This window comes from Athene cunicularia, assembly GCF_003259725.1.
Source record: "Athene cunicularia isolate RWA chromosome 4 unlocalized genomic scaffold, athCun1 chr4_part1, whole genome shotgun sequence".
NCBI classification, from domain to species: Eukaryota; Metazoa; Chordata; class Aves; order Strigiformes; family Strigidae; genus Athene; species Athene cunicularia.
The window spans coordinates 6,788,332-6,803,184 of NW_020799098.1; the positions used below are offsets into that span (position 1 = coordinate 6,788,332).

At 36.8% G+C, this 14,853-nt stretch overlaps 1 protein-coding gene across 6 annotated transcripts in view; it reads right to left on the reverse strand.

Moving 5' to 3' along the window:
• Positions 1–14,853, reverse strand: part of CTBP1 (C-terminal binding protein 1) — a 237,980-nt gene that overhangs the window by 13,639 nt on the left and 209,488 nt on the right. For all 6 annotated transcript variants that reach the window (XM_026846834.1, XM_026846832.1, XM_026846831.1 and 3 more), the window contains 3 exons: positions 13,067–13,211; positions 8,919–9,125; positions 2,883–3,097 (listed from right to left, as the gene is read on the reverse strand). In XM_026846834.1, coding sequence (XP_026702635.1) covers positions 2,883–3,097; positions 8,919–9,125; positions 13,067–13,211 — 567 coding nt within the window. The remainder of the gene's footprint in view (positions 1–2,882; positions 3,098–8,918; positions 9,126–13,066; positions 13,212–14,853) is intronic.

Consider the following 14,853-nt stretch of genomic DNA (forward strand, 5'->3'; position numbering starts at 1 on the left):
AAGCCTGAAGTATCAAATTCATGAACACGGAGATTTAGATGAAAGTCAGCTACAAGAATTTTTTTTTACATGAATGAAATCACAGGAATTATTAAACAATTAACATGCATATGCTTGCAGTAAGGTTGTAAGAAAAAGCCCCCATATTTTACTGGCCAACTAACTCACTGGGTTTAGTGTGACCCTGCCTCTCTCCATTTGCAGACTTCTTGGGCTTACAGGAAAACCATCCACTGGTCTGTATAGCAAAACCGAAGAACTAAGGGATAATTCTTTAGGCTTTATGTAATTAACTGGGGAATTAGAACAGTGAACAAATGGTGGTATGATCTTAAGTTGGTCTAGTAACACGATGTCCTGATGGGAACTATCACTGCATCTCCACTACTTCAATCAGCTGAGAGAACTAGATTAAAACTAGCCCAGGAGGGTTGACCCAAGTGACAATCACACCTGCTGTGCAGGGATGTCATAGAGGCCTGTGGGAGCTTTTACACTCTATTTCTGTGCTCCTGCAAACAGGTAGCTTGAGCTTTTAAGTATAGCCTAGTGTATTTATATGCCCTTTGAAGGACTTGAGAATTTTAATCAAAGTGAACCTTGCTTAAATCTTCTGTCCAACCTTAATAGCCTTGCTTGAGTTTTCATTTTAGGACTATTTATAAAGCTCTAAAGCTAGTACTAAGACAAGTCCAAATCAAACAGAACATGGCTGCATAAATGTGTTCTTGTGAGAATGAATTATATGACTCATGATAAACTATAAGGGTGGATGCAGCTGGAGATGACCCTTAACAATAGGTGGAAGCTTGAAAGAGCTTCACAGCTAAAACTGGTGACAGCTCTTAAATTCACCTACACTAAACCTGCATAGCTGCTTTAAAGATGTATTGTGTTTAAACTGTAGCGTCTCTTCCTTAAATCTGTACAACTAAAGATGAACTCAGCTTCTCTTAAGAGGACTTGATTACCATGGGTTCAATAAACACAAGCTTGAAACACTTCTCTGAGCTACTCTGGAACTATAAGGTCAAGCATGACAGCTAGGCAGAATGCTGACTAATTAAAGGGAAAAGCTATTGAAAGAGAAGACTGACACCAATTTTCAGAGACATGTAAAGGTTATATATAATTTCAGATACTAAACAAAATTCAGGGTGAGACTTTAGTGAAATGAGATGCACCATACTTCTCTATATTTAGATAAACCACTGGTTATTACATGAGCATGCAATATTAGACAGAAGCAACAAGCAACACTAAAAATTTTAGGCCAACTCTAACATCTGTGAACCTAAAAAAAAGTATTCTGCTCTTTTTGATACATATTCAGAAGGTCTGTTCTATGAAAACTAAGCAGTCAGAGGTGTTACAATTCTACAGTTTTCACATCAGCTGTTGCAATACAGACTGCTTCACCCAAACTTTTATCCAAAGCAAGAAGTATTTTCTAACACTTTAATTCTTGCTTTAATCATGAAGGATAACAAATAGTAAGATAAAGGCTTAAGATATACTTTCCAGTACAGATTTTATTACATGCATTTCATTTCAGATGGTATCACCCAATTTTAACATATTTTGTTTTGTTTGTTTCTCTGATTAATGCACTGAGTCCTCTCCAAAGCTCATCACATTTATCCACCTCCACTCACAAACTCCCTGTGATACACTGGCCCAAGTTTCACGGTCCACTGCATAATGAGACCACTGTTAAGCCTCTAGATGGTCCCGCTGAATTCAGTGTGGTGCTGTTTGGTTCTAGATGTCTCTTGCAAAGACATCTAACCATGTAATAACCATTAAATGTACCTGAGCACACAACAGAAGAGAACATTCAGGGCAGGGTGACACAGCTCTGTTCTCTTACAGATTTGCATTTTAAACTTCTAAATTTTTTTTAAGAGTTTTAAATCCCAAACCCTGATTTTATGTTGGGCTGGATCTGCCAAATTCCAAAACTCTCAAATCAAGTAGTGTGTTATATTGTCAGTTTTATGCCATGAACCTACATGACTGTGGAACATGTTTAGTAGTTACTTCAGTTCTCCTGAAGTTCAAGAGTAGTAGGTGCAAACTATGTCTCAGAAGCCAAGCAATGATTTTACTGCAAAAAGGTGCTACTGTCATTGTTACCAACACATATGAACACTACATATATAAAACTCAGCAAAATCAACTATTGTATCTTAAGAGTTTCTTTCCTGTAGACTATTTAAATTCTTACATTTCAATGTATTTCTGGCTGTTACCTACACTGAGGTTGGAGTCAGAGGTTAAACATTTAATGAAAGAGCCTACTATCAAATTAGTCAATAGCTGAGCAGTTACTACACCTAGATTTGGAAATTATTTTAATATTACCTAAAACCTAGGGAGAGGTTAGTACTAATTCCAAGAAACATTATTTTTCCAAATAATGCAATGCTGTAAACGAGATCCATCCATGAAGCACTCTGCAAGCATCAGGACTGAGCACAGGGGGGAGCCATTTAGTCATAATCCTTAAATTGCATCTAGAGAACTCAAACCGAGGAACAAGAGAGAAAGGCAGAATTGCTATCTGGAAACACACAGGTAAAGGAAGTAGCTATCAGAAGACATAGAAAAAGTGCTTTTACAGAAATACAACTTTATTAATCAGAGCAACGTTAAGAAGAGCAAATTACTCCCACAAATGGAATGTTACTGCACAAAAACCACAACAGCAGCAATATATATGCCACCAGATACTTCCTGAACAGTTATAAACCTGCTTGATCTCAAAGCAGCAAAAGGGAAAGAAATTTCTTTCAAATGAGAATCTGCCTGTTTACATAAATAAATGCTATACTCTGTCAGCCACCAGCACCGGTGTGGAGGGTGCCCACAGCGATTATTACCTGCTTTATGGTGAAGTCATTAATAAGATGATGATTGTGTTCATTCAAGTTGCAGTGCAGGGTAACACAGTCACTGTGGAACAGCAGGTCCTGCAAAGTGCTCACCCGCTGCAGTCCCAGAGCACGCTCCATGCCATCTGAGAGGTATGGATCATAGAAAATCACACTGAAGCCAAAGGCTTTGGCACGTAGTGCTACTGCTTGCCCAACACGCCCTAGAACAAGATAAACATGCAATGAGAACAGATGTGAAGCAGCTGATCTAAGGTAGCCTCCTCCAACCTACGGCAAATGCTTGTGTCAAAACATACTCCTTTGTACAGCAACTGGAAGACGATAAAAACGAGGCGGCTCCCATCCCACTTGAAATCATCACTAAGAACAGAAATGTTACATCTGGGCTGTTTCACATTGCCTTGTTCAAAACTAAGCAGGAGGTTTGCACCTTTTGCAACCTGAGATATGAAATGCCAAGAGATGTCACATAATCTGCAATAATCTGTGTAATACAAGGGTTTGCCTGCTGGGCCTGTTTATGGTAAAACACTACTGCTTGCGAATGCATCCTGCCAAGGACTTACTCTTATCCATGTCAGACAGCTGGCTTTAATAAAAAGCTATAAAATTAATCCTCAAAAATGGATGCAATAAAAGATAATTTGTTTAATCTGAAGCTCGATCATTCTCAATGCACGGAATTTCCTTTCTAAACTAATATTTTCTTTTATTTTAAATAACATCTTTTCAGCATTAAAATGCCTACAAGAATCCTGTCGTCTAAGGCTTTAAAAAATTCTGTATCCATCTACTTAAATGATGAATAAATACAGTCCATCATATGGCACCTAGTCAAGAAGAGTACAGTACCATTTAGTATTCACATTGACTTTAGCTCTTCTCTGTTCCACTTTCCTTACTGTCATATTTCAGAGTTGTGCCTGAAATTGCTGTTTGGGCACGATTCCATGCCACATGTATCAGGAAGTGTGTTATTTCCCTTTGACACACTACCAGTAAAACACAGCGAAAAAAGCGAGTGACTACATCTAGTGAGTATTTTGAAGAAGGAGAACAAACACATTTTTCAGGTTGAAGACTATACACTAGATGCATTTGTAATAGTCTAACGTTAGATGAAGACATTTCAAAAGCATCACTAGACACACCACAATAATCATGTATCATTTATTAAAAAAAAAGGCAAGTTTTCTTTTATAACATCTGAGTTTGTTCAAAAATGCATCAAATTAACACAGGGAAATCCCGTCTCTTTCCAATTGTGCTTGAAGGGATTTCCCTCTGCTTTTCAGTTTCTCTTTGAATAAACTTAGGAAGCCACAGAAAAAAAGGGGTTTTGTTGATCATTTAACCTGAACACAGCAATTCTGCAGTGCCTAGTGACAGATGTGCTTGGAATATTAAACAGTATGTCAATCTGATGGGGGCTGTCTGCTTTTCTTTGGGGACACCAAGTTAAAATACTCTTCAAAAATCTTTTACTTCAAAACTTGTATACATGCTATATGTTTGCCTTTGAAGCTGGTTTTTATAAGCTTGAATTAAGACAATTTTCAGCACAAACTCCATGTTATATTGAAATTTTGGCATATTCACAGCTCAAGGAATCAGTCACACAACTGTAAACAGTTTTGGTTTTTTTTGTTGGTTTTTTTTTTTTTTTAAAGGAAGCATATCGCTTTTACTCCTGGCTCCACTCATTTTCACATGCAACATTCTGTCATCTGTTCTTTTTTACACTCTTTACAACACTAATACCTGAGGGGATTCACGACAATGAAATCTCTTACAAAAGACTCTACAGTTAAAGCTATGCTTTCCATTCACTGCAACCAGGCTAACAAACCAAAGCCGCCGCCTCTGTGAGCAAAGTTTCCTCTGAAACACTTGGGAATCACATGCGTGTACTTTTAGTCAGAATTGTCCTATTACAACTATTTTACAGGATAAAACTCTTCTACAATTGACAATTCATACTGAGTCTTGGCTGTTAGACAAATAGATAGGTGGACACACCTAACTGGTAAATTCCTTTTTAAACTAGTCTGACAATATAGCACAGCCACAAACCTATGATTGGTTTATCCTTTCCTTGAAAAACTTCTACTATGTAAGATTGTCCTGGGCATGAGGGGTGGCTCAAAACCTACCTCAGCACATCAAGAACAACAGAACAGCACACAAAGCATCCCACCTTCAGGACAACTCTTATTTTAAAAGCATACACAATTTCTATGAACATTAATGGCTACTTCCATGGAAGGCAAAAATGAACTTCTTCATCTGTAGTGTGGGAAGAATGCTGAAAATGCACATTAAAAAAAAAAAAAAAGCAGAAAGCAACAAAAGCCTATCTTAGGAAACAGAGACTTATACAAAGCTCTAGCAAAGCCTATGTTTCATTTCAGTGACACCAGAAGTGTGAAGAAAGACTCATCAAAAATGCCTGGGTCTTTGTTTGACCCATCCACTCCCTTCAAGTCTCCCAACTACTCGAAGTCTCCCAGTTCATAGGTCTCTCTGAACTTCACTTTACCAATGACCTGACTGGAGTGTGACAGGACAGTAGCTGCAGTTGTCAAAGACCCCAGCTCAGTCCTTGGGCAAAGAATGTGCATCCTATGCTGGTATAACAAAGTTTTACAAAATCCCCTTGGTGCTGCGGAAATGTTGATGACCTGCCTGCAGACTTCCATGGAAAGAAAAAGTGCTTTCACTTAGCAGCTCTTTCCTGTCTATGCAATAGTAATGGAGAATCTGGGTAATTTTTCCCTCCCTTTTGGAGAGCTCAAACGTGGAGAGTGCCATTTTGTTACATTTCCTGCTGAGCACATTAAGAGAGCTAGTAGGACTGCTCAGAGTGTATCATTTATTGTATGGTAATACCACACAACTCTTAAGCCTTAATATTGTCTGATAATGCAGATCAGTACTTTGGCCAACATCTAGTTGGGACCGTGGGACTGTTGAGAGAATACAGCAGGTGAGGAAAGACAAACTGAATGATGACATTCATTATGATGCAGAGACAAATCTATCTGGAGGAATTTCACCTCTCGAGTGAGGAAATGCATTAGCTATTAGTCACCAGCATTTGTAACTGGGAAGGAAGGGAGTGTGACTTCACTGCCTTCACTGCTGTAAAATTATCATTACAGTAGAACCAGGTCCAGATATCTATTCATCCAAGTACTTATATGCTGTTGCTCTTAAAAATTCTCCTTTTTTAAAAAAATCCCTAAATATAAGGTAAAAGGTTTTGGGTTTTTTTTTTTTTTTAAATGCAGGGCTTACTATCCATATTTGTGATGCATCACTTGAAATATAGGACACTGGGTAGTAATAAAGATTAAAAGTGACAAAGACAGCTGTTTAATGATGTGATATTATTATTTATGTAAGGCTCAAAGAATCACACACTTGGTAAAGACAGAAAGAAACACAAGCTCTGCCCTAAGGAGCTCAGAGGCTAACCAAACAACAAAACAATGACTGATGGTATCCAACAAGCACATGAAGGAGGAATTATGCTGTTGAGTCTCTGCTTATCTTCAAGCTCAATACAAGTAGAGGATGAGAGATGGGCATAACTTTAAAGGAGGAGCACAGAGTAATAGGATTAAGCAGGATAGACCAAGTGTCAAAGCAGGAATATGCATGAGAGGAGGCAAAGAAAAGAGAGTGGGTGATGGAAAGAAAAAGGCAAGTGAGTCATGAAACTTGGCTAGACCAGTGGACAAGGAAGTGAGTAGCTGAAGCTTTGGAGGGAATGACATAGTCATTCCATAGCACAGAGATAGGCAAGAGCTAGGGTGTTTCTATTCGGCAAAACAGAGAAAAGCCCAGGAACAGATACCAAGAAGGACTGGACTTAGCTGCTGCAGCAGCAAAGGGATAAATTTAAGCAACTCGCTGCTAAAGACACCACAAGTTTAAGACAAGAATAGAGAAACGTAGCTGTGGTTGAGATATGAGACGATCTCAGACACCCATGAACAAGGAAGGACAGAAACAGCAATACTACAACAGCACTAGAGAAAAGGACCTAGATGATGAGAATTGTTCATTTTGTGTACAATACATTCACTTCATAGCTTCTTAGTGCTTCATCACTTCTGATGTTGACATATTTAAATAATAAAATAATAAAATAATAAATCAAGGCAAAATAACAGATGTGGAAGGAGACCACTTGTAGAAAAACATAACCTAAGTGCACTAGTCTGTTGAAGGTTGTTGTAAACACACATTTTAATTTAAAACTGGAGACAGGTAACTTCTTGCAGTGACCCATAATAGAAGAGAGCCTAAGTGCCTGAAGTCCTCATCTGTAAAGTCTAGTGCAGCCCTATTTCCCTATCTTCTAAGACTACATTTTTATTTTTCATTAATACATAGCTACATAGGAGTTTGTCAGAACCCGTCAGAATCACAATGTTGTGCTTATTCACATACATGCAGAAAAAAAAGACACAGTGCAAAGTATTCAAAACTGACTTTAAAACTTAATTTTCCTTGAAACTGTGAATAACCTGTTGTAGGAAAAGAAATAGGAATGAGAAAATGGTTAATAACTGTAACAGATGTGTACCTTCAAAATCAGATTTTACTAGCCTTTTAATGTACCATGCACACAGAAGGCTTGCTTTTTAAAACTAAAACCAACAACTAGTGTTTTACATAGCTTTACACACATATTGGCAATCTGATTATCCATTTGTTTCTCTGTACTTTTCAGTCACTCACAACAAAACCAACACACAAAATTCACTTAAGGAAGTCAATAATGAATGACTTTTTTTTTTTTTTTTTCTAATCTCAGTCTGGAATTTGTGCAATATAAAAAATGCAATGCCAACAAGGCAGATATCTCCAGCAAATAGGCACACAGTATGTGAGCCAAAACCTAGGTATACATTTCTGTATTTAAAACACCACAGGTGATTAGGCTATTATTTATGTACAGATGCTGTGACTGTGAGTTCAATAATCAGTGTGTTCAAATGAGGTATAGATTTGAGAAAGCAACTTCATGACTAACTTCTTGAAAGTTATATTTTAAAGGCAGTTCTTTGAATGTGAAGATGTTTTTGGTGTGTTGCATACTCATTTAAATGTAACACCAGGCTATTTTCAGCTTGCAAAACTAAGAGTTCATGGCTTGAGTTATTTGGCAGCAATGTGTAACTGGAACAGTCATTTAAGTATGATGCCTTGTTGTCAAAATCATATTATTAATTCCTGTGGATGAATACCACAGCAATTACATCCACAATCTATCAGATCTTTGATAAGACAAGCACATGACTGAATAATTTTTATATAGAAACTGACTTGCTTGTTTTTCTTCTCTACTTCTATAACAGACAGTAATTAATTCATCTCAAGCAAGCCTGTCCATCTGTTAGATGCTGAAACACATTTAGGGCCATTCAAAGAGGTAAGTAGGTGATTTTATCAGTTCTGGAAACATTTCAAACTTTCTTGCATGTATTTTTCCTCTCATTTGAGCTGAAATACAATTTCAGATGCAGTTCAACCAAATGCATAAAATAACTTCTGCAGGCTGTTACTGCAGCAAGGACCTTTCAGATATGTTAAAAATAGTGAAAGCAAAAAAGCACAAACAGAATCAGATATGACAACAGACAAGAAATACAACATATACATGTGACATCGGTCTGAAGTAGCAGGGTTCTTCTCCTGGAAAAGGGAAGCGATTGTGTCTCCTTCTCTTACAACCAGTGTGCCTGACACCAGGCAATATGGCAAGGAAAGATGTATAGAGATTCAAAGAATTGAGAGAGTATCAGCAACAAAATAAGTTATGAGAGAAATGATGATATCTAAGGGGAAAACTTTTGAGACATATGAACACCAGGAATGACGTAATATTATACAGAATACCTGTCATGGAAAGGAGTCATCTAAGCATTTGTTTTTATAGCTCAAGCCTTCATAGCTTTTTAAAGGAACGGAAGGAGTGGTGTATTGAATCACCTCTCCAAGTCAACATACCTAATCCAATAATGCCCAAAGTCTCCCCTCTGATCCTGGCAGCTCCAGAAGCCACTTCCCGAATCTGTTCAACGCTTTGTACTCTCGTGCCTTCTCGCAAAGCCTGGTGAAGCCAGGTGGTTCGCCTGTACAGGTTCAGAATGTGGCACATGGTTGAATCTGCTGTTTCTTCTACCGAGGCAGCTGGCACATTACAGACTGCGATCCCTGCAAAGAATGGGAGGGAAAGGATACCAGTTGCCAATCATTTCTTACTTTGTCCAATTTAACAGCAATTCAGGATTATGATGTTTAAAATTACAGATTTGAACACCTGTTTTGCAGAAATACTAACTTTGTGACTGTAATGGTAGGCAGAATACTTGACATAATAGTTAATAAATACATGCAAACATTTTTTCTGATTTTTTTATTACTATTTATTGTGTTTGCAAACAAAGGCAAATGGTAAATGCATCCCTGAAACCACAAAAGGCAAGTACTGAAGATGTCATAGTTTAGAACACAAGTCTTGATAAGCGTTTTACATGCACACTGAACTAGGGGTTTTCAATAGCAAAGAGAAATCTACCTTGCTCTCAACAGTGCGTTAATAAACTTTGTTTAGATTTAATTGCAAGAGTTAGCTTTCCACCACTGAGCAGATACCGTCCCAAAAGTTATCTTTAAAAGTTATAAAAAAGATAATTTACAATGACAGCAACAGCATATACAATCCTCTTATAAAGCCCTCACAGGAGGACCATTAGTATTTCCAATTAATGTGTGGGTAATCATGACACAGGGAGGGACAATTTATTTCATGTTGAGCATGGGTTTGTAGACTTAAAACAAACAGAATCCAAGTCCTTTCCTGGTCCCTCAAATTAAAGAGATAACCCATCTAATTGTCAACAGGGAAATATAAAATCTGCTTTCACATGGCATGTAAAGATAATGCAAAATTAAGTCCATGTTCTTAATAGCTGAAAAGTTACTAGCTGAAAAGGGCATATCATCAAGCAGCTAGAAGACTGTTACAGATTTCCACAGACAGTTGAAGATGGATTGATCGAAGACTCACAATAGTACTTTCTTACTTCAAAAAAAGCAGATCAAGCAACAAGTGACTAATTGCATGCAAGCTATCCCATTCTGCTTTTTACCTTCCAGTACTCAATATACAGCAGTTAAGCAAAATGTTTACTTGAAAAAGTTTGCGTCCTTTTTGGCTCATCTTTTTTCATACTATTTACTACATGTTCTCTCTCTAATCATCAGCTCCCACAAATATTTGTGTCTCAGTTCTGCTGACTGAGATCACAAACAGTACACAGTATAATCTCATGGTGGAGAAAAAAAAGTGTTTTGTATCCTAAAAAACACCCTAATACTATTTTCACTGTCTAGTTGTTCAAGTTTTTACATAAATAAATATTCAATGAGTTCTCAGCTAAAGCCAGTATATCTTATGAAGCAAGGAAGAAAAAAAATACTCTCATCAATAAAAGTATTAACAATCTGACAAATAAAGAAGCTCATACCATATTTATCTATGTTTTACATCGAAATGCCTTCACTCTGCCACCCCATACCTTTTTATAGCTTTCTTTAGATCAGTAAAAACCAACATAAGGAACCCGCAGAACTACTTTTCTCTACTGTAGAGATACAGTGAGTGCCGAGTCACTGCTCTTAGACTTGCAAAAAGATAAAACAGCATTTTTTGTTCGAATATTAATCTTGGCATCCTGCTAACATCAATGGTAGTACGAAACTCACCGTTTTTTAAAAATGGGGAAAAAAAGCGTGAGTGGAGGGAAAAGGAGACTGAAAAATAACATCCCTTTAAGTGCATCATATTAAACAGCTGCATTTGTTTATACAAAAAGTCTTTTTCAGGGAGCAAAAATGCAGGTTTTAGATGGCAAAACAAATTTAATAAGCATGTCTCCTGATAGTCGGCATCAACAAAACAATGCTTTAAAAGGAGCTTAGAGTTATGTTACATATTTGGCAAGAGAAATAAGGAACTGAACTCACCTTGTATGTTCTTCCCTAATAGGTTCCCTTAGGAAACAAAAATCAGATGATTTCTCTCCTAAAAAGTAAGAATTTCTTTTTCCCTATTTCCCACCAATTTTAAAAACAGCTAAATTCTGAATGGCAGAGATACGGTTCACCATAAAAAGCAGTAAGAGAGGCGAGGATGTGAAGAAAAGTATTTCACGTAGGAAAATACATCACACTCATATCCATTGCTTCTATGGTCCCTTTCCTATCCCCTCTTTCCACTGCTTACAGTGATCTTGTGCATAGGTTCAGTGCTGAAAAATGCTGGAGTTCATGGGCATCACCTTGACTCCCGCTTCACTTGCATCCAGCTACACTCGCAACTTGTACATATTTTCTAGTCAACAATTAATAAAGTGGAGAAAAAAGCATACAAGATCTTAAAGATATTATCCAAGAAAGACACGTTTTTGTGTATTTTAAGAAGAGTAAAAGTGCTAACTGAATATAAATGAATATAATAGGCAAAGCTGGTAACAACCCCACAAGCCAGCTCTATGAAAATAACTCCCAAAGTTCAGGAACTTCAGGAATATGTCAGACTTTACAGTCTACCTCTATACTACATTCCAAGAGTGAACCAAAACTTTTTACAATTAACTTTCATATTGCCTCCTTGAGATGCATATTATTTGTACTAGTTCAGCAAATGGAAAGTGATTTGTCCCAGTAGTTCTTCATATTTAATTCCAACAATTCCACCCTAACTATTAAAATCAGAGACTTTACACAGTAAATCTTCCAGCATTTATTCACTTTTGATAGAGCGGACAGTTGTATTTCATAAATATTGGAATGCACAAACAGGATGGATCCTAACTGTATAACTCAGTCTAATCACAACATAGGAACTGAATGATTAGGAATGCAGCCATTTAACATTTCATACGAATGACAATTTCCCAAATCTGCCATGTTCTGCCTTGAAGAATTACATAGATACATTTAAATTATAAACTTGGGTTACAATCCAGCATGAAGACTTGCAGAAACAGTCAACAAACCCACAAAGATTTTCCCCTTATCTGGGATTCTCTGCACAAATAGGTTTCCTGACTGGTTGGGGCCTTTGATCTGTACCTATGTATTGGCTTTTGATGTAGGATTTTACCCCAGGCCAATCTCTCATGTGTTTTCTGGGGCTCACAACGCATGCGCCTGTGGCCCTAGTCACAGAATGCAGAACACAGCCTTGCATGCTTTCAGACCTGACCTTTAGAAAAACTCAAAGAAGTTGTTAGCCTCTGCCTGCTATGTAACTACGCTGCCAGTATAAAGAGGTGATTATTTTACTATAATTTACTGATAAACAGACCATGTTACAGCTCCTCATTACATCAGTGACATTATTACTAGGACTAAGCACTGTCACATTGAAATACGTTTCCAACAAATGCTTCCAAGATCTTCCCAAATCATAACGGGAAACATACTTGGTCACCTCAATCTTGGAAAAGAAACGAAGAAAATGTAGACATTTATTCCGAGTGGTAGTTTGACCTGTAGTTTATAGGTAAGAGATGGTTTATCCTAAAGTAAGAAAAGCACAAATCAGTGTTGCTTTTTTACAGTGAAACACAAAACACCATCTCTTCATACTTTCAGTATCTGAATTTATTTTGAAATAGCAACAACCGATTCTCCTATAAAATCAGTATTTCTGTTTTATGGAGTGGTTTAGTACTAAATCTCATGCATCATAAATAAGTCTCAGACAGTTGATAATGATCTCATTTTTTATTCAAACAGAAGCAGTATGCCATGCTGATAGAATTATATTTTGTGATTGGATTACAGCAGTAGTAGCTAAAATATACAATTGGGGTAAAAAAGGAGATGAAAAATTACGGTCTTACTCCTTGAGTTTATATTGAACAGGCAGAGTGTCATCCTGTCACAAAGCTGTTAATATTATCATTTAATTAACTAATGCTAGTATCTCCATAATGATTTTTAAACACTTTGATGAGAAAATTATACAGCTTACATACTATGTTAGTATAAATTATTCAGAAAACATTAATGCAGTAACTTAGACGCTATCAGATTTCTGGAGGCAAGTATAAGATGTAAAATAATGTCTTTAATAGTCATACCTAAATCTCCAGCAGATTTGATGTCAATATTATCAAAACCACTGCCAATTCGGACAATTATTCGAAGTGCTTTAAATTTCTCCAGGTCTTCTCGTGTTAAAGTGATAGTGTGATACATCAGTGCACCCACTGCTTCATTTAGTACCTATAAATAAAATGGGAGAAAAAAACACCTTATTTTCTTTCATAGGATCTTATCAATCACATATACATATTCTCAGGTATAAAAAGACTGCAAAAGCATTAAATCCATGTCTTTTGTTTTAAAGGTTATTTTTCCAAATATCTTCCAGCCTCCTGTTAGTTGTCTTCATCTGATGGATCCGTTCTAGCATGATGAGATTAGCTTTACAAGAACTAAGTGACTTGCATTTGTGTTCTTCTTATGAAGGAAAACTCATTTCATAGGAGATGCTCTGCAATATCAAATCCTAAATACATGCATTACTGGACTGCATCTGCATGTGCAGATGAAACACAGCATGGGAGCAAGCATTCACTTTAAACAGTAAGTATTTTTATGTTTGGGCAGCTGACATTCAGTTTTGAATGGAGTCACAGAGCAGTATCTCTTCACCATACACACAGTGGTACATGCATTCACTGCGCTATTAAACCACTTGATACCTGAATAAAAACCATTCAGTAATCGTTACTGAATCTTTTAGACAACAGAGACTGAAATCCGTCAATTTATACAGAAGAACAAAGTGTTTGTCCTTTAGTTTACTGATACTGCAACTAAGCCCTCACTGATGGAAAACTGGATGTCACATAAATTGGTGTAACTGAGTTGCCAAAGTAGATATTATCCAGAAAAAACAGCACCTCAAAGAAATAAGAAATTGTACCAAAGCAAAAAGTGTTGCAAAAGAAAAAAAACAAAACACCAACTTGTAAGAGTGTGAGCCAAAAAAGTGAAAATTGACAAGATCTGAAAGGTCTGAATATCTTTCAAATTTTGTCAAACTGCATCCAACCTACTCCAGAAAGGTTAAGAGAAAGGGGTGTGGAGAAGAGAGCCTGACACACCATGCCCAGCAGTTTCAAATTCTGCTACCAAACAGTGACACTGTACCCCACACAGCTGATACAAGTTTATTGTTCCGAAGCAGAAAATACTTTCCTCTTTATATGCAAACTGGATGATTTCACTTCTTCAAAACACTTCTCTGCGTTTCTACCTTCAGTACACTACATAATATCCTAATTGTTCCACAAGATACAAAACACTCAAAAATTATTTCAATGTCTAAGCTAGGGGTAATGACTTCAAGAGGTTCCTGTGACGCACTTCGCATAAAAATTCTGTGGAGGCTCTAAATTTCTTATTCAGTAAGGGTCTGGTACATGTACAGATTCTGTCATCCGAGTTATTTCTGATCATATGAGCATTTTCTAGGGTACTGCAAGATCAGTAACAATCAACAAACTGTCTTAAATAAACCTATTGCAGCAAAACAAAGTCTTGCACACAGAAGATTACAACTGTTGGAACCCAAGATCTGCAGAAGTAATTTTAAAAAATTAAAATACACAAAAATTTTAAAATAAAACCAAAACACCCTAAAAATGAAAGAAAACTGCTTCTTACTGAATACTTCACAAAATGATTTACGCTATTTCAACAGGTGTTTCTGGATTGGTAACTTCACTTCAAAGTCAGATAAAGAGCAGAACCCTTTGAACAAAATTTGGATTTACTTGTAAGAGTAAGAATTGCAAAAAATTTAGAAATTACACATCCTTAAAGAATGCGGCTACAACATAATTCAAAGAACAGCTGT